The sequence below is a fragment of the Geotrypetes seraphini genome, chromosome 4 (assembly GCF_902459505.1).
Source record: "Geotrypetes seraphini chromosome 4, aGeoSer1.1, whole genome shotgun sequence".
In the NCBI taxonomy this organism is placed as follows: Eukaryota; Metazoa; Chordata; class Amphibia; order Gymnophiona; family Dermophiidae; genus Geotrypetes; species Geotrypetes seraphini.
This window is the reverse complement of record NC_047087.1, coordinates 94,846,116-94,865,962: the sequence shown is the minus strand read 5'-3', so window position 1 is coordinate 94,865,962 and position 19,847 is coordinate 94,846,116. Positions and strand designations below refer to the sequence as shown.

The 19,847-nt window shown below is 42.7% G+C and overlaps 1 protein-coding gene across 5 annotated transcripts in view; it reads right to left on the bottom strand.

Moving 5' to 3' along the window:
• The window catches only part of ZBTB11 (zinc finger and BTB domain containing 11), a 126,504-nt gene that overhangs the window by 44,172 nt on the left and 62,485 nt on the right, over window positions 1-19,847 (bottom strand). For all 5 annotated transcript variants that reach the window (XR_004539163.1, XM_033941326.1, XM_033941327.1 and 2 more), the window contains exons 5-8: window positions 17,818-17,988; window positions 15,162-15,401; window positions 14,435-14,579; window positions 6,291-6,408 (exon numbers count right to left, since the gene is read on the bottom strand). Coding sequence is in view for 4 of the 5 variants with exons in the window: in XM_033941326.1 (XP_033797217.1) it covers window positions 6,291-6,408; window positions 14,435-14,579; window positions 15,162-15,401; window positions 17,818-17,988 (674 nt within the window). In the remaining variant the exon portion in view is untranslated. The remainder of the gene's footprint in view (window positions 1-6,290; window positions 6,409-14,434; window positions 14,580-15,161; window positions 15,402-17,817; window positions 17,989-19,847) is intronic.

The following is a 19,847-nucleotide window of genomic DNA, read 5'->3' as shown; positions in this document are numbered from 1 at the left end:
CAAAATATAACCTCAAAAACCACAATTTCAGACCCCCACCCCGAACTGTCCTGTGGGCTGGGACAGCCCTATTCACAGACCAAATGTTTGGAAGATGTAACTTCATCTAAGTCTAACCAAGAAAAGTCTTCAAAGACTTCAGTGGATCCAGAACATTGCGGCTAGGTTGATTTTCACAAAAAGTAAATTTGATCATGTTTCCCCGCTTCTGTCAATACTTCACTGGCTTCCAGCAATTTCTAGGGTGCACTTTAAATGTGCCTGCCTACCCTTCAAAATCTACAAACAAATGATAAAAGACAAAAGTAAAGCATTCTACTCAATTAAAATCAACTCATCTTGTAATGGCTCACAAGGAATCAATACAAAAGAGCTTTTCAACCTGATCACAAATTTATTTGACACCGCTCACTACACCACATCCACACACAACACTAAGTTACCCTCTGCAAATGACTTAGCACTGTACTTCGATTCAAAAATTAAAAACCTTAGAATCCATTGTTCAACTAACGACCCTAGTGATCATCAAATAGCTCTCACCCAAGGAAATGATATACCGGCAGACATGATCTGGAGCTCCTTTCAAGATTTAGAGTGGAATAATTACACCCGACTATATAACAAATACTCTAAATCCTATTGCGTTCTGGATTCATGCCCCCCAGAAATAATGAAAGCGGCACCTTTAAAATTTAAACTATCGCTGATGCAATACTTGGCTCACAACCTAAAAACTGGGAAGTTTCTCTCTAATAATGGTCACATAATAATAACCCCAATTCTAAAAAATCGAAAAGAATCTTCAGCCCTAATATCCAACTACAGACCGGTAGCATCCATTCCGTTTATTGTAAAAATAATGGAAGGATTGGTACACATCCAACTGATGGATTATCTTGATCAGTTCTCTCTCCTACATGAAACTCAATCCGGTTTTAGACAGTTATTCAGTACTGAGACAGTAATTGCGGCTATCTTAGACAATCTGCACCTACTGTTTAGTAAGGGCCTTAATGCCCTGGTTATGCAATTCGATATGAGTTCTGTCTTTGATCTAGTAGACCACGAGAAACTGCTGCAATGCCTAGACGCCATTGGTATCAGGGATCAGGTGCTGAACTGGTTCCGTGGCTTCCTTATATCCCGCACTTATCAGGTACGTTTTAATTATGAGCTTTCAAACACCTGGAGCAATCCATCCGGTGTGCCACAAGGGTCTCCACTATCTCCATTGCTCTTCAACATCTATATGTCCTCACTGGGCACGCAGCTAACCCAGCTGGGAATAAAACTATTTAGTTATGCAGATCACTTTACGATTATCATCCCATTCGCTAATTCTGTCTCTGAAACTATTCCCAAAGCTTCAGAAGCCATAAACATGATGGAGCACTGGATGACAAACTTTAGGCTCAAACTTAATTCAGAAAAAACAACTTTCTTCGTTGCTTCGCCACATCCGCTTGACACCAAATCACCACTATGTATCAATAAACTTAGTTACCCTATCCAGCCCACCATTAAGATACTAGGTGTAACTTTGGATCAATGCCTAACCATGAAAGACCAGGTAGACTCCTTAATCAGAAAGGGATTCTTTACTCTCTGGAAACTCAGATCCATTAAAGCTTACTTCGATACATCGACATTCTGAACCCTAGTCCAATCCCTCGTACTAAGTCTACTTGACTACTGTAACATCGCTTATTTAGCAATTTCCCAAAAGAATATGCAAAGTTTACAATTGATGCAAAATGCGGCAGTCAAGCTGATCTTTGGGCTGAGGAAGTTTGACCACGTGACACCCTACTACCGGCAGCTGCATTGGCTGCCAATGGCAGCGCGCGTAAAGTTTAAATTTGCCTGCTTCTGCTTTAAAGCACTACACGGACTTGCCCCTAAATACATAACTGACCTTTTCTTCTTCTCGGCCAACAGACACAAGAGAAGTTCACATTCCAATTTTGTTTCCCCCCCAGTTCGAGGTTGTAAACTGAAAAAACACCATGAACACCTTCTCTCACACCAGGCAGCATCGTGGGGTAGAGACCTAGAACAATTGCTTTCGCCCACTACTTATGGGGAATTTAGGAAACGTCTAAAAACACACTTGTTCCTAAAGCATCTAGACAACTGATCCTCTCTTCTCTCTCCCCTCTATAGCAATTAACTTGTCCTTTTGATCACTCTCTCCTCAACAATGAATTTCCTGTCCTATTAATTCTCTTTCTTCCTCCCCTCTTAAAGTCAATTCAATGTGTTACCTTTGCTTAATCTTCTGTAAACCGCATAGAACTTCACGGTATTGCGGTATATAATCTGTTGTTATTATTATTCAAGATCCTACATGCAGTGGCGTACCTAGGGTATGTGGCACCCGGGGCCCATCATTTTTTGACACCCCCCCCATCTATATGAAAAATATGATTTTTAGTACCAATCTACATATCGCACCACAAGAGTGTACCTAGGAAAAGGCTGCATCTTAAACACTGCAGTGAGCACTAGAACACCAACACATACATTGTAAAACTAAACAAGCCAGATCCCGCACAGTCAATTGGTCCTGTAGTCAATGCCAACTGAAAACTATGTCTTTTTCATACACACAGAACAGAGATACACCCTCGCCCAAAATGGAATAATCACAAACTAAAAATAGAAATATGTAGACAAAAGTTAAACTGATCCGCCAAGAAACCAGACCCTGGATACAATGCAACACCACAAAAAACAGTAACACATGTCCTCTAATACAGTGCAAAATATAAAGACAGTAGATGTAAATTTGAAAAAACTGATACATAACAATCACCACTTTATAAATAAAACAAATAATGAGATATAAAAAAATACAATTTTATTGGACTAATCCCCGTAAGTTCGGTCCCCATCCCCGCAAACCACCTGATTCCATCCACACAAGCCTTGAATTGTTTATATTAAAGTATAAAAAGAAACAATATTCTGTACAATTGTCAATTTATAAATCAGCGTCTTCTCCCCACTCTCTTCCCCATTTCCCTTCAGCATCCTCAGCCCACTCTCTCTCCACTTCCTTCAGCGCACGCACATAAAAACAAGTAAGTAATTTTATATCATTTTCATTCTATTCATTCATAGAAATTAAAGTCTAGATAATGCCAGTCACATAACAAAACATGATTTTACAAAAATAATTCCCTGCAGTCAAGCCTTATTATTATTATTAGATGTCTTTCAGCAGTTTCCCCTCCCTCCCTCCCTCTTACCTTTGTGGCCAAGTCAAAATGATCTACCAACAATAAAATTTTAAAAACACAAAGCACGCTGTACGCAGAGAAAATGTTAATTATCATTTATATTCCGCGGGTTTTCAAAGAGGTCAAGGCAGATGACTTTATGCAATGTCACCTCAGTAACAACTATACAAAAATAGACAAATATTCCCCCTCCCTTTTTACTAAACTGCGATAGCGGTTTTTAGCGTAGGGAGCTGCGCTGAATGCCCCACGCTGCTCTCGACGCTCATAGGCTCCCTGCGCTAAAAAACTCTATTGCGGTTTAGTAAAAGGGGGCCATAGTGCAAAATATAGACAGCAGATATAAATTTTCAAAACGGACACATTTTGATCACTAAGTTGAAAATAAAATCATTTTTCCTACTTTTTTGTCTGGTGATTTCATGAGTCTCTGGTCCTTCTTCTGATCCTTCTTCTTTTTCTCTCCCCCTGGCTCCCCTCTTTATTTCTGCCTTTCTTTCTCTCTCTTCCTGGCCCCCCTCTTTCTTTCTGCCTTTCTTTCTCTCCCCCTTGACCCCCCTCTTTATTTCTGCCTTTCTTTCTCTCCCCTTGGTCCCCCTCTTTCTGCCTTTCTTTCTCTCTCCCCCTGGCCCTCCTCTTTCTTTCTGCCTTTCTTTCTCTCCCCCTTGACCCCTCTTTATTTCTGCCTTTCTTTCTCTCCCCTTGGTCCCCCTCTTTCTTTCTGCCTTTCTTTCTCTCTCCCCCTGACCCCTCTTTATTTCTGCCTTTCTTTCTCTCTCCCCCTGGCCCCCCCCTCTTTATTTTTTCCTTTCTTTCTCTCTCCCCCTAGCCTGCACAAAGCCATCGTGCCGATTTCTCCACTTCCACGATTCTTTCCCTACCCTCACCCCCAAGCCAGCAGCCGATTTCTCCCTGCTCTTTCCCCGATGTCCTGATGTCCTGAACTTCATCGGGCAGCAGCAGTATTCACAATTCACTGCTGTTGCCCGCTTCAGGCCTTCCTCTCTGTCGGGTCCTGTCTTCATGAAAACTGGAAGTAGGCAGGACCCGGCAGAGAACAAGGCCTGAAGCCGGCAACAGCAGCGAATTGTAAACGCTGCTGCTGCCCGAAGAAGGTAATGGAGCACCGAGGCAGTCCGCTTCTCCCCCCTCCCAGCCGAACCCACGCCGACCCTCCTATCTCCCCCCCCGTGAACCTTTCCGACCTTCCCAGCGAGAGCAGCAAACCTCCTTCGCGGCTTTCTCCTCCCTCTGCCGCGTTACTGATGACGTCATCAGTGATGCAGCAGAGGGAGGATAAAGCCGACGCTACTGGAGGGAGGTTTGCTGCTTTCGCTGGGAGGGTCGGAAAGGTTCACTTGGGGGGGGGAGAGATAGGATGGTCAGCGGGGTTTCGGCTGGGAGGGGGGAGAAGCGGTCTGCCTTGGTGCTCCAAGGCCTGGCGCCATTACCTTTTTCGATAATGGCGCCGATGCTGCTTTCGCTGGGAGGGTAGGAGCGCGATAGGGACCGGGCCAGCTGTGCACCCCCCCTAAGGCGGCACCCGGGATGGACCTCCCCCTCGCCCCTCTTGGTACGCTACTGCCCTGGGGAAACAGCCTGCAACAAGATCGCGCGATGCCAGAGATCTTTGCCTGCTTCGGCTGTTTCCTCCGCCGCGGTCCCGCCCCTCCTCTGACATCAGAGGAGGGGCAGGACCGTGGCGGAGGAAACAGTCGAAGCAGGCAAAGATCTCTGGCATCGCGATCTTGCTGCAGGCTGTTTCCAGACGCGACACCCGGCGCAGGGGGGGGGGAACTGGACCGGACCGGGAGCACCCCCTCAGGGCTTGGTACCCGGGGCGGACCGCCCCCCCCCCCCCCCCCCCTTGGTACGCCACTGCCTACATGGCACTCTTCCTTCCCTAATTCCACTATCCTGGAATTTTTCAAGACCTGACACTACCAGATCCACCCAAAAACTTGAAGTATCTTTCCCCTCGTTAAAAGACATCATCTATCCAGGAAAATTAAGAATAACCTTCCTGCCCTGCTGCAGAATCTGGGCTCCCTCCAATTATTCCAAAAGCATCTGAAAACTTGGCTATTCTCAAAAATGTAAGTCTCTCTACCCTCTTTATAATCACTAATTCTTATTATGTTATCCCTTCCTTATTTTAAAGTTCCTGTAAACCGTGCTGAGCTCTATCTCTATAGAGAGGATGCGGTATCTAAACTTAAGGTTTAGTTTAGTTTAATTGTTGTCTGCCATAGCTCCTCTCAGGGTAGCTGGAATAAGGTAAGGACCTCTGCCATCAGGAAAGCTTCCTGTTCTTGACAGACTGAGCTGGGACCAGGATCCAAACGTTGCAAAGAGGAGGGAGGAAAATGCAGCCGACACCATGTGCACTCTAAATAAATGCAATTGGTGCCCATACAGCCTGCGCTGCACTCCTGATCAAGTCAAGGAGTGAACAAATTACAAGGGAAATCCCTGAGTTCTATCAAACAAAATGCAGGAGAATAGGTTCTATTCGATGCACATAATAAATAGGTTCTATCTGATGCACATAATACATTTGAGGCTTTTTCCTCCTTGTTTTAAGATTGTCTAAGGTACAGAATTATTTTTCAAGTTTTCAAGAGAATAGAGTTGAAACCCCTGAGTTCCCCAATTCCAGTAGGCTGGCTGAACAGGTCCCCCCTGTCAGCTGCAGACCGAAGTCTACTCCTCTCACGCAGGCTAGGCAGTTACTGGAGCTGAACAGGAACACAAAATCTTACAAAAAAATGCAAACATTACATGAAAAACAAAAATAAGACCGAGCAGATCAAATTTACTCCTGCAGGCTCACTTGCATAAGAAATAACTGACTGGGGGCAGCAGAGAGCAGGAGAGGAGGAGGAAGTAAGACCCTTAGTTCAGCATGCCATCCTTATTGCACTGGAAAGAGAAAATATGGATCAGTTTCAAAACTGAATTGCTCAAATGGCCAAATGGAATATTAAATACAGAGATAAAATACTACATACTGTAACACCTGTAGAAACTGAATGTCAGACTTACTGGCTACATTGAAATCCTCGAACTTCAGGTTTTGGTTTATGTTTTTTTAAGTGCTTGCTGAGTCCAGAGGCTCTATGGAAAGAGCTTCCACAGATAGAGCAAAGGTACTTGGATTCTCCTGGGAAAAACATTGGTAAGCAATATTAAAAGAGGGTATACACTGGCAGTACTATATCTGTTCTGCTTAAGGCCCCCCCCCCCAACCCATCCATGGGGGAAAAATGGTACATATATACAGTCATGTGAATAAATTAGGACACCTCATGAAATATTCAGTTCTTTCTTAAGAAATGTTCACATATCGATGTCAAATCTTTTATTTATTTCTGGAAAAGAGTGATGTAATTGCAGGTAAACAATAAATTTTTCCTTGATTTACTTATGAAACAATAGATATCCACAAAAATGTGTATTCTAATTGAGGAATAAATTAGGACACCCTAATAGCTAGTGTTACCCCCCTTTGGCTGAAATAACTGCATTGAGATGCTTCTTGTAGCCATCTACCAGTCTCTGACATCGGTCTGAGGAAAGTTTGGCCCACTCCTCAATGCAGAATTCTTTCAATTGTGAGATGTTTGAAGGGTTTCTTGCATGTACAGCCCATTTCAAATCACTCCATAGCATCTCAATGGGATTAAGATCAGGGCTTCAACTTGGCCACTCCAGGACTCTCCATTTCTTAGTTTTCAGCCAATCCTTGGTGGATTTACTGGTATGTTTTGGGTCATTGTCGTGTTGCAGGGTCCAGTTCTGCTTCAACTTTAATTTTCTTACAGATGGTCTCACATGTTCCTCAAGCACCCTCTGATACATGGTAGAATTCATGGTGGATTCTATGATGGTGAACTGGCCTGGTCCCGCTGCAGCAAAGCATCCCCAAACCAGGACACTTCCACCGCCATGCTTCACATCTGTTATGAGTTTCTTTTTCTGGAATGCTGTATTTGGTGTACTCCAAAAACATGTCCTCTTTCTGGTGTCCAAATAATTCAATTTTAGCCTCATCTGTCCATAGAACACTATTCCAGAAGTCCTGGTGTTTGTCTATGTTCGCTCTGGCAAACTTCAGTCTGGCCTCGATGTTTCTCTTAGAGAGCAAAGGTTTCCTCCTTGCACACCTCCCATGCAAGTTAAATTTGTGCAGTCTCTTTCTGATTGTAGAAGCATACACTTTCACATCAACAGTAGCAAGAGTCTGATATAGGTCCCATGATGAGATTTTAGGGGTTTTAGAGACTTCTTTTAGCATCTTGCAGTCTATTCTGGGGGTCAACTTGTTTGGATGGCCAGATCTGGGCATGTTGGCAGTTGTTTGGAAAATTCTCCATTTGTACATTATTTTCCGGACTGTGGAATGGCTAATGTCAAATTCTTTTGAGATCTTTTTAAATCTCTTACCAGACTTATAAGCTGCTATAATCTTTTTTTCTGAAGGCCTCAGACAGCTCTTTTATCTCACCATAGTGTTCACTCTCACTGCAGCAGTCATGAGCACACCAAACTAAATGTCTGAGGTTTAAGTAGGGCAAACCTACTTCAAAATGCTACGTAACAATGTTCTAATCATGTGCACCTGATGTGATACACCTGTGTGTGATTTGAGCCACTTTAAGTGGGAGGATATGTGGGGTGTCCTAATTTATTCCTCAGTTAGAATACACATTTTTGTGGATATCTTTTGTTTCATGAGTAAATTAAGGAAAATTTTGTTATTTACCTGCAATTACATCACTTCCTTTTCCAGAGATAAATAAAAAAAAAGATTTGACATTGATATGTGAACATTTCTTAAGAAAGAACTGAATATTTCATGGGGTATCCTAATTTTTTCACATATATTTACCAGTTAATTTCCTCTCCTTGAACCCTGCTAGACCAATCCAAACAAATGAATTTATGCTTCCCTGCCATCAGATGGTGGAGCCAGAATGCTGCTTTGCAGGGATATCATTACTTCCTATAAGCAGCTGTATTACTAAGAAACTTGCTAGTATTTTATTTATTTATTGGGATTTATTAACTGCCTTTTCATCAAAAGATTCACCCAAAGCAGTTTACAATACATTGAGTAGACACCATTATCCATTGAAAGTACACTTATACATAGGGGGAGGGGGCGGGTATAAAGTTATATTAAGATTTGATCAATTGATAATATTTATGTGATATTTTTGATTAAAATATTTGTGGGAAGGGTGGGAGGGGAGGGTATAAATGTATGTTTTTAAGATGATGTTAAAAGAAGTACAAGTGATGTTTACAAGGTTTAAATGATGTAATATTGTGTTCTTGATGTAAGATGGAAAAATGAATAAAGAATAAAATTAAAAAAAAAAGTCAAGGAGCAGACTGGGATGGAGGTCTGATAAGTTCTGTTACAAGGCAAGGTCAGCACACTGATCTGAGGCCCTGTGAAAGAACTTAAGCCCTTATGAATGAATACTGAATCATTCCTCATTCCCTCTCTCCCCCTTACATGCCATGCAGCCATTCTTAAGCAAAGGAACATGCTTAGCACCTTGTGACAGAATGCTGAGGCATTCCCCCCTCCCTTTTTGTCACATATTAACCTGACACACATTTACCTTTATTTTATCCCTTATCTTGTTTAAAGTATTCCTTATATGGGCAGCAATCAGATTCTGCTTAAGTGCAAAAGCAGGCCCTGAGTTTAAGGCTAATCCCGAGGTGCTTAAGGAGCATGCATTATAACCTTTGGACTGTCACATGCTATAGTAAGATTTTAAAGAATAGAACCCAAAAAAAGTAAGGGAGGTAAAAAATCACAAGAAAAACAAAAACCTCCCAAACCCCAAGAATAAAAATGGATAAGAGTGAGAGACAAGAACAAGAAGGTAAATCTACCAACACTAGTAGTAATTTGTTGAATCGGGAGAGCCCTCAGTCACACAGCCACTCACTGGAGACTCCCAGAGGAAAGGCTGTCACTGGCTTACACCCAAAAGGGTGTTAACTGTGAAACATCCCCGGGCTCTCTCCGTGCTAATTAATAAATAAAGTGCACCCCAAAAGTGCTGAGTGTGAAAAAATGTGTATCATTTACTCATTTATAGTAAGATTTTAGACATATCAGAAGTGTACACATTGGGAATCACTTTATTGTAACTGTTATGATGTATTCAGATGTCAAGTGAGATAGTAACTTTGAGAACCACATTAAATATGTAAACAAGGAGTTACCTTGGTATCTGTATATGCATGATGAAACTGTATATGCATGATGAAACTGTAACCTTGTAAAGCATTAACTAAGTAATTAAGGGAGCTAAGATTTTCATAAAAGGGTGAGAGGCCATCCATTAGTGTCGCCTCATCCCACTCTGAGCCTTGTGTGAAGCTTTGTTCCTACAGGGATTGAACTTGTAACCTCTGGGTGCTGAGGCAGCAGCTCTATGTACTAGGCCACAGCCTCCTTTATAAAGCCAGAAACCAAAAACCAAGTATCAAACTGCAACAGAACACCTCTCTCCTGAAAATGGAGTGTCTACTACTAATAATTATCACTTATATAGTGCTGAAAGGTGTACGCAGCACTGTACATTTTGACATTTAATAGACGGTCCCTACTCAAAAGAGCTTAAAATCTAACTTGGACATGACAGATAGGATTAGGGTGCAGAATCCAAAATGAGAGGAGTTAGGAGTTGAAAGCACTCTTAAAGAGGTTGGCTTTTAACTTGGACTTGTACAGAGCCCACCATCCCGGGTTCTGGATTGGCCTAATACAATTCAAAGAAAGAAAATGAAAAGGAAAGGCTAAAAGTAACCTTCCTTATCCTGCTAGACCAGTCCAGAACAATGGGAATATCAAAGCTTTTTTAAAAATGAGGGCAGAAAAAGGTCAGAGCCATTTTGAGAACTTGTATTCCAAAGGTGGCTCTTTCTTAGCTCAAACTTCAAACCTCTATTGCTCAGCAAAAACTACAGATGATCATATCGACGCTTTGCAAATGTCTTCAGGCAAGACAACCCGAGCCTCTGTCCAAGTGATGCCTAGCTGAATGTCTCCTAAACCCAACCAGGACTGAATGCCCTTACAGCAATCAAGTGGATGGAGTGGCTAATGATGTTTTAGTAAATCCCCTTCAGATAGACAGACCTGGAGGGTCAATATTAAGCTTTACAATTCAACACTAAAAAAAAGCCAGGAAGAACTTCTTTGGTGATAAGATTTCCAGATCCAACAACCAGAACAGTGCGTTGTTTAACATTTGGCATTCCTTAACTACAAAAAAGGACCCCACCTTGCTCCCCTTGTCTCCATCAGCTGACGCTCTAGCCAAATTCTTCAATGAAAAGGTTACCATCCTAAGATGCTCCTTCCCGCTTACAGTCTCCTACAACTCCCTGGTTTCCACTGACTTCAACCCTACCCTACCTGTCTCCAATCCCATTCCAGCCGACAGGTCCTGGACTGTCTTTGAACTTGTTTCCAAATCGCAAGTCTCCAAACTCTGCCTCAAACTAAAAACTTGCAAGTGTACCTTGGATCCTTTCCCCTCCTACCTATTTGAGAAAATCCCTGCACAGGCCATTGCTCCCCTTGCCAAACTTATAAACTCTGCCCTAACATCGGGCCTTTTCTCCTCTGAAATGGGACACATTGCTCTGACCCCTCTACTGAAAAAGACTGACCTTGATCCCTCCATACCATCCAATTACCATCCAATAGCAAATATCCCTCTCCTAACCAAGATGTTATAATCTATTCACTCAACTTTCATCCTATTTAGAAAGATTCGCTATTCTCCTACCCTACCCCACCAATTCGGCTTCAGAGCCAACTTCAGCACCGAATTCCTATTGGCCTCACTAATCTCTAAGGTTCAACAACTCCATTCTCACAACAAATTCGCTGTTCTTCTACAATTCGACCTCTCCGCAGCTTTCGACGTCGTCCATCATGATATTCTAATTTTTCAACTCTACAAAATAGGCATAAGCTCCACAGTCCTAGATTGGTTCTCGAAATTCCTACGCTCACGCTCTTACACCATTAACATAAACGGTACCTCATCCTCCCTCTGGAAGCCGATATGTGGAGTCCCGCAAGACTCACCCCTCTCTCCTATTCTTTTCAATATCTACATGTCCTCTCTGAAACTCCTCCATCTATCCCCCCTAGAAACTCTCTACACCTATGCCGACGACATCCTTATCCTCCTCAAGGCCGACTCGAACCTCACTAACCTCGCTGAGAACATATCTGCATGTATAATGAACCTCCATTCCTGGGCCCACTCTACAAATGAAACTGAATGAGTCCAAAACAAAATTACTTTGGCTCGGCCCAATATTAGACCATTTACCCACCTCCATCCCATTGCCTTCCGGCCCCACTCTTCAGCTTGAGTTTTCAAGCAAAGTCCTGGGCATCATCATAGATTCTTCTCTTTCCTTCAATGACCACCTCAACTCCTTGGTAAAAAAAAATGCTTTTTTAGCCTTCATATGCTGAGGAAAGTGAGATCCTGCTTTCATCAATATCACTTTGCCATCCTTGTTCAATCCACCATCCTCTCCAGATTGGATTATTGCAACTCCATCTACTTAAGCCTAACTAAGAAAAACCTCCATAGACTTCAGCAGATTCAGAATGCCGCGGCTAAGCTTATTTTCGCAAAAAGCAAATTTGACCATATCTCACCACTCCTGTCCAAGCTTCACTGGCTTCCAGTACCCTCCAGGGTCCTCTTTAAATGTGCCTGCTTAGTCTTCAAGATCCTACACGGCATCCTTCCTCCCATTATTCCACTCTTTTGGAATTCCTCAAACCTAATTCCACCAGATCCTCCCAAAAATTAAAACTATCATTCCCTTCTACAAAAGGTATATCCTGTGCAGGAAAACTAGGAACATCCCTCCCCTTTAGAACCACAGAACTCTGGAACAACCTTATATCCCCGCTCAGAAATTCAAGCTCCCTCCAACTTTTCCACCTGAAAACTTGGTTCTTTTCAAAAATGTAACACGTACCCCCTCTCTGGTACCCTGGCCCCTCTATACCATCTTAGTTTCTATCCTATAACCCTTCATTGGAGTTCCTTTCTATCCTAACTCTGTAAACCGTGCTGAGCTCTACGCTTGCGGAGATGGTGCGGTATACAAACCTAAGGTTTAGTTTAGTAGAAAGGTAGCTTGGCCTTTGTAAGGGCCACTAAAGAGGTGATCATATTTCCTAAAATCATTGGTGACTTCGAGAATCCTGATCATGTGAAAATACACGACCAGACACTGACAGTGTTTTGGATTCTAGCCTGCATCAGGGGTCTTGCTGGTCCAGAAACAGACACACCTGTTGACTGATACCCAGAATACTCTTCTTGGGTTTGCTGCTGCTATATCATGTCTTCTCTGCTTAAGCTTTTCTTTTTTTTTGTTCTTTTTGTAACTTCTGCTTTTCTATTATTTCTTATTTCATAAAAACTGCTTTGTTGGATGGTTTTAAAAGTGATCTATCAAGTCTATTAAACTAAACTTACATCTTCAACCTGCTGGTTAGGCAGCCGAAAGTAAATTTGTGCAGACTCGGGGGTAAAGTAAGGAAATATTTCATTAGAGAGAATAGTGAATGTGTGGCAGGTTGAAGATGTAAGTTTAGTTTAACAGACTTCATAGATCACTTTTAGAATCATCCAACAAAGCAGTTTTCAAACTCGGAGAGAGCGGGAACTCAAAGGCCTTGAGCATATGCAGATGCTCAAGGCCCAGCAAAAAGGAAGGCAGAACTTCGGGCACCGGCATGTCCTGAGCGTTGCTGCCAGTGCTGGGTGCCAGATGGGGGTAAACGATGTGTTCAGGTGGGTGGATAGGTGCGTGGGGATGCCGGATCGCGGAGGCGGGGCGCAACGCGAGCGGGGGGGATGGTGGATCGCAGGGAGATGGCGGATCACGCTGGGGGGGGCCTTCGTGAGCACGCGGGGGGAGCAATGCCAGTTCTCAGGGGGATATAGCAGTGCTGCTGGCCTCGGGGGTGGGGGAGTGGGAACAAATCAAGCGAGTTTCCCTTACTTTCTATGGGGAAACTCGCTTTGATATATGAGCAATTTGGTTTACGAGCATGCTTCTGGAACGAATTATGCTTGTAAACCAAGGTTCCACTGTATATAAACAAGTAGGGAGAGACCTACAAGTGTGTTGGTGGTTCAGGAAGCAGACTTATTAATGCATCATGTATTGTCCAAAAGAACCCAGACTGCCTTGCCTCTAAGAAGAAGAAAATCCCTGAGCACCAACCTGATGGCTCGTTTCAAGCCAGTTGATGAACAATCTGGCCTCCCTAGGAAGCCACAGACTGAATCAACTGCCCCCAATCCCCTACAGTGGAATTCCTATCCTTGCAAGCTTGCATCAGTCATAAGAACCATCTACTGTGGCAGTTCCAGTTTTTGCCCTGCTCTCAATTCATGATAGAAAGCCATCACGCAAGGCTTGCCCTATGCTTGATCCATCAGTAGAAGATGAACCACAAAATCTTGGAACCAAAGAGGTCACCAAAACCTCAATGCTTGTTGCAGGGAATGCATGCAAGTCCTAGCCTAAAGGGTTCTGGCTGAAAAGTGTTTGTGTGTAAGGGAGGGGGTGAAATCACAGACTGAAGCTATGCAACCTTCAAATTGCCCTAGGTTCCTTTGCCAGAATACGCCCCATCCCAAGCCAAATCCTGGAGGAACAGCACATCACAAAACACCTGCTCAAAAAAAGGATAAGACCAATTTTATTACAGGAACTTGACCTGGGAAGACAGCACTTAGCTTGCTAATCCAAGAGACACAGCCCTTGCTCCATCAATGGAGCAAGTCTTAAAAATGGTGCCCTATGAGATCTTGACCAGAGGAGATGGACTGGGACTTGTAAGTGCAAAGAACCTCAATCCCGCTTCACTATCACAGCATGTGCCACAATTTACTTGAGACAGAGAATACTAGCAAATCTCCTAGTCAACAGAGTTACTGATTCCGTCATCTGCTGGCAGGAGAGCATAAACCCATTCCTCTGCACTGCGTCCAGTGGGATAAGGAAATACTGTATAGCTTTGTCCTATAACAAAAGCTCCTTGGGAAACACAAACTATACTAGCTACAGTATATAAAGCCTACAAACCTATTCCTTTCAGTTACCTGTGTGAATGCTCAGGTGTTCTTGAAGACTCCGTTTTGTAACAAAAGATTTTTCACATAAGTGACATTTGAACTGCTTCTGCGCTTCATGAAGCACCATATGCATTTTTAAGCCATGCAAATATGTAAATGTCTTCCTACAAATCTGCAAAAAAAAAATTGCCACACAAAAAGTGTAATTGAATAGTGCTGAAATGCTTCCAATGAAATTTACCACTAAAATACAGCATTATACACCATATAAAGATATATTTTAAATAAAAATCTTTTGCTTTGTGATTTGGGGACAGGGCTGAATATGGTGCTCCTTACTGTGTTCCAGTTTGTTGCTGGTGCCATTTAATGAAGGCTTTAACCGGCACAGCAAGAGTCCTGGGGAGGCTAAACAGATATTAAGCTATGTCTATGGAGAAATCTATGTTCTTATTGGAATTGTGATGTGTACAGAGCTTCTTATCAGAAGTATGCACCTTTGTGGAAGTGTTTCGCCCTGCTTACTACTTTCAACTTAACATTAAAGAACTCCGATCTCAAGAATGCTGATAACACTGTTAACAATGAAAGAAACTGAAAAGAAATGATAATTTCCATTATAGAATAAGTCATTTTCAAGCAACAACAAAGTCAAGAAATGCATAAAAAAGGACCAAAGATCATCATCTAAATTGACCTTTTACGTGATTCCCTCAACGTTAAGCCAGAAGGGCAGGAAATGCTGTTGTTTTACCTTGCACACATGTGGCTTTACTCCTGTGTGCTTAAGCAAGTGTAGTCGCAGAGAGTACAGCTTCGGGAGAATACTTCCACAAATATCACAAATAAACTGACGTTTTGTTCGACCTTTGATCTCTTCTACTCCTGCTTGTTGCATAGCTGTGGCAGCTGAAGGTGGTGCCTCATTTTTCCGAAAGTGTCTAATAAGATGGGCTCGTAAGGAAGTGGCATACTGGAACTCTTTCTTACATAGCTGCAAGAGAAAACCAGATGAAGCACAATCACTGGCATGATCTTGCCATTATAAGTGCTGCTTGAATAGAGGCAGATGCAAAAATCCAAAGGAGTTTTAGACTGCTATCTAACTGAAGTTGAAAACCCTGGTAAGCCTAGCCTGAGCTCAGCAAATCAGACACCCTTAACAGAGAAAAGCTGATTACTCTAAGTCAGAAAATCCTACACTGTAGATTTCTCTTTTCACAGGATTAGTGTTTCTGGTTATTTTATACAAGCACAATGAGTATGAAAGGTGTCCTGGCTCCACCCTTCATCTGGTTTCCAAGCTTGTATGCATTTGCTCCATTTCAAACCAACATTCTGCTAAAGCAGGGGTTCCCAACCTGGGGTGAGAGATAGAATTATAGTGGGTGTGACAGAGTGCCCTTAGTGACGAACTACGAGTAATCACTCAGTCAGCAGTCAGTGTGCCTTGAGCAGTGGTAGTAGGTGGTTGTGATATTACTTTTGTAGGGGATGTGAACATTAATCAAACATTTCCTAGGAATGGGGGTATAGAAAAGATTGGGAACCACTGTGGTAAAGCCACAATGTTGCTATAAGCACTGCTTCTTCTACTGTTGTTTTCAGTAATACTGGAACCAGTTCTAATTACATTGATTCTTGGCCTTCCTTCAGGGAGGAGCTGTACTGTTCTGGATCAGCTATTATCCCGTCTATGTAGGAAGGCCTTTCCCACAAAGTGATATGTCAAAAATGAGCAAACCTGGGACATCCATCTATCTGAAATAAGTTTAATTCTTTGGGAGAAGGTTCCAGCCTCAGACTACCACTGATCAGAAAGACAAAAATTCACCACAGTGTCCCATTTCACATCCTTATGTTTTCATATTAATAATAAAATACAAGCCACTTCATTCTGCTGGGTTGAGAATTTGGCAGTGAAATAAAGTGGGGCACAGATTGATTAATATTTTATAACTACTGTAATATCTTTTATTATAAATATAAAAGTTCAAAGACAAGTCTAGAATATAACAAAATAATATATCCAATAACAAATCAGATAAGAGCAATAGTTTCTTCAGTGCACCCATCCCTACTTACAACAAAACTACAGTTGTGGGGGATGTTGGGGGGAACCTCCCCTTACAGAGGAAACAGCCTTTTCCCCTATTTTTTTAGGGAAAAATTACAATTTCCTCTATAATGGGGGTTCCCCCCATCCCACCCCACCGGGAGCGCCAACAGTTCTAAGTACACCTCCCTCGGAGCACTTTAAAATACTGTTTTAATCCAGTGCGCCGACATCCTGCATGCGATTGTCTGCCTGGCATTGTTCGCGCATGATTGTCTCCTGCGGTTTTGACTCAACACTGAAAAAACTGACAAGATGAGAGGAGGGGGCTTGAGGAGTAGGGCATCCTGCACATACTCAGTAAGCTTAAAGCTTACTATAGCTAGGGGAAGGCACCGACACACAGGCTCAGTCAGAGGACTTCACCAACAAGTGTGCTTGAATATCCCCTGCTTGTCTCCAGAGAATGGTCTGTACTCACAGTTATGCTAGTGCAGTGCCTACTTCTTGCTTAAACAAGCAGCTGGAATGTGCAGAAGATTACTGCCTTAGACAAGCATGAAAGAAAGTCCAAAATGCTTGATTCTTCAGACTGCCAGACCATCAGATGGACTGAGATCTCAGACCCCCACACGTGTCGTCAGGGGTAGGAAAAAAGGCAGTTGGTACTTGATAAAACCCTCAGGACTGGCACAGGGTCACACAGTCTGTGCTCAAGCTCTGGTAGTAATCAGGAATAAACCAAGCTTCCAGAGGAACAGTCCCTGAGCCTTACAGAAGAATTAGTGCAGACTGGCCAGGCAGGTACTCTGTAAAAAGGTTGCACCCCAGCTACAGACTTCTGACAAGAGTCTGCGTCTTCTTCCAGGCAGAGCTGTCACAGTAAAATTGGGAACCTCTGAAGCACTGAGAAGCCTCAAAATTCATGACAAAAGACCAAAAATAATACATTGAGATCAAAGCAGATAAGACAGATACCTTCAATTCATGTGTAGAAGATAAATCGGAGGAGCTGCATCACAGCTCACTGATACAGGAGGCAGAACCGAAAAAGAATGTGACAGATGCCTTCTACAAAACTTAAGAGTAGAGGTGAATAACACATTGGTTGAAGAGTCTTATGTCTTTTGCACTAGAAATACTAATAAGACCATTTTGTACCTATAGGCTTCTTAGCGTTCAGCGCACACTAAATTTTAGTAAAAGGGCCCCTAAGAAGCATGACTTCAGATGTAGGAGGAGAGAGGGAGTTGATACTTATTTTTTTTTAGATTTTCCCTCATAACTAAGTAGCTCCCTTGTTGCCTCATAGCTTGTACCTCTGACTGCTGTCCTCATGTGAGACTGCACTTACCGGACATTTACAGGTTTTTGTTCTTTCATGTTTTAAGGCGTGCATTATAAGCGCATATCGTCTCTGGAAAATCATTTCACACTTGTTGCACTTATGTTCTGTCTCTGCTTCCACTTTCTCTCTTTTTGGCTGCTTCATCTTCTTGCCCCTTTGCACTAACTTCATAGCCACCTAATATTTGCAGAGTGGAAGAAAAAAAACAAAACATGCATCACAGCACTCTACATACAATATAGTAACATGGACTCATTTACAGAAAAAGCATCTACATTATCATATTTTCAAAATAATTCTAGCACCAAATTAAACAACTTCTGAAATGTTAAATTCATGAATTGTATGAAAACCATTAATAAGCTGTATTAGGCGCCAACACGTGCCTAATGCAGCAAAAATGGCCTACTGCAGGACATGCTAAAGTGTTATGCATTAGTTTTGACATCTGTACATGCTAAGTGTGCAGTATTTTTTTGGGGGTGGGTGGGTCAGAGAATGGGCATGGATGTGCTAATCAGTGCGCTGACATTACACTGCTGCACCACCTGGTTAGCGCTTCCATAACACTGGAAGTGGTAAATGCTTATGTGGTAATATTTTAAATTGCCACATTTTATGAGGTAGAGTCTTACCATCCTATCTCTTTAATAAACGTGGACCTGAAGATCTTAGCTCGCCTGCTGGCTAATCGATTAACTCCCCTTTTACTGCTTATAATAGCTTTGGAGCAGGTGGGCTTTATTGGCCATGGCTAGAGTGCAATCCACTCAAACCTTGGGCATTTTAGTGGGCTTGGATGCAGCCAAAGCTTTCGATCAAGTTAATTGGTATTACCTCTCTCACAAGTTGGAAAATGTGGGCCTTGGGGGTTGGTTTATGACTTCCTTGAGGGCTTTATACTCAGCCCCCACAGCTAGGGTCCTGGTGAATGGGATTCCAACTAGCTCTTTTGCGGTTGGCAGAGGGATGCGTCAGGGATGCCTGTTGTCCCCTTTACTCTTCTTACTGTATTTAGAACCCCTTATGTGTACTATCAAAAGAGATGAGTTGGTTGGTCTTCGAGGGATCCTCCCAGTTAGTGTTCGCTGATGATTTGCTACTTACGTTGGTGCAGCCGCAGCAATCTCTCACTAGGGTTCTAGAGATTCTAGAAGAGTTTAATTTATTTTCGGGATTAACGTTTAATAGGCAAAAATCCCTGGTGCTTCCGTTACAAGTGGAGGTTAAGGACTCTTGGACAGGGCCCTTCCCTTTGGAATGGGCCTCCTCTTTCCTACGATACTTGGGTGTTATGTTACCACAGGACCTGACCCAGCTTTATGCACTTAACGTGCATCCATTGCTGGCAAAAAAAGAGGCAAAAGCTGCAGACTTGGCAGGCTTACCCGCGGTCTCTCCTTGGAAAAATTGCGCTGTACAATATGATGGTGATGCCTCAGTGACTTTACCTCCTCCAGACCCTACCTTTGTTTCTACAGTTTCGTCACTTGACTTTTCTACATAGACTTTTGTCCAAGTACTTTGGGGGGGGGGGCAAACATCCTTGTATTTCTTTACACACGCTCTTCCTTCCTAAGGAACAAGGGGGACTTGGGTTATTACACTTGGGCAGATTTAATATGGCTGGCCAACTTAGACATGTGAAAGACTGGTTCTGTAGGACTGACTATTTTTCAGCCACAAAGGCTGAGTGTCTCGCCTTCTTACCTCATCATTTTAGCTACTTGCTCTATGCTAAGCGACTGCCGGAACGTGTCTGTCCCTATGGAGATTTGTTTTTATCTCCCACATGCAAAACCTGGAAACATTTATGTGCTCAGTTATCTGTTACACCGGATGTGACTCCCTGTTTGCCTATTGTGGGTAATGGGGATTTTGTTCCTGGGATAGGTCAGGGGTCCTTTTATATATGGTCTAAGAAAGGTTTAATTTACTTATCTCAAGTGTTACAATCTGATGGTACTATGCACTCTTTTCAGCTGTTGAAAGAGTCCTCTAAGTTGGAGTACAAGGGTTGGTATCCTTATAGACAA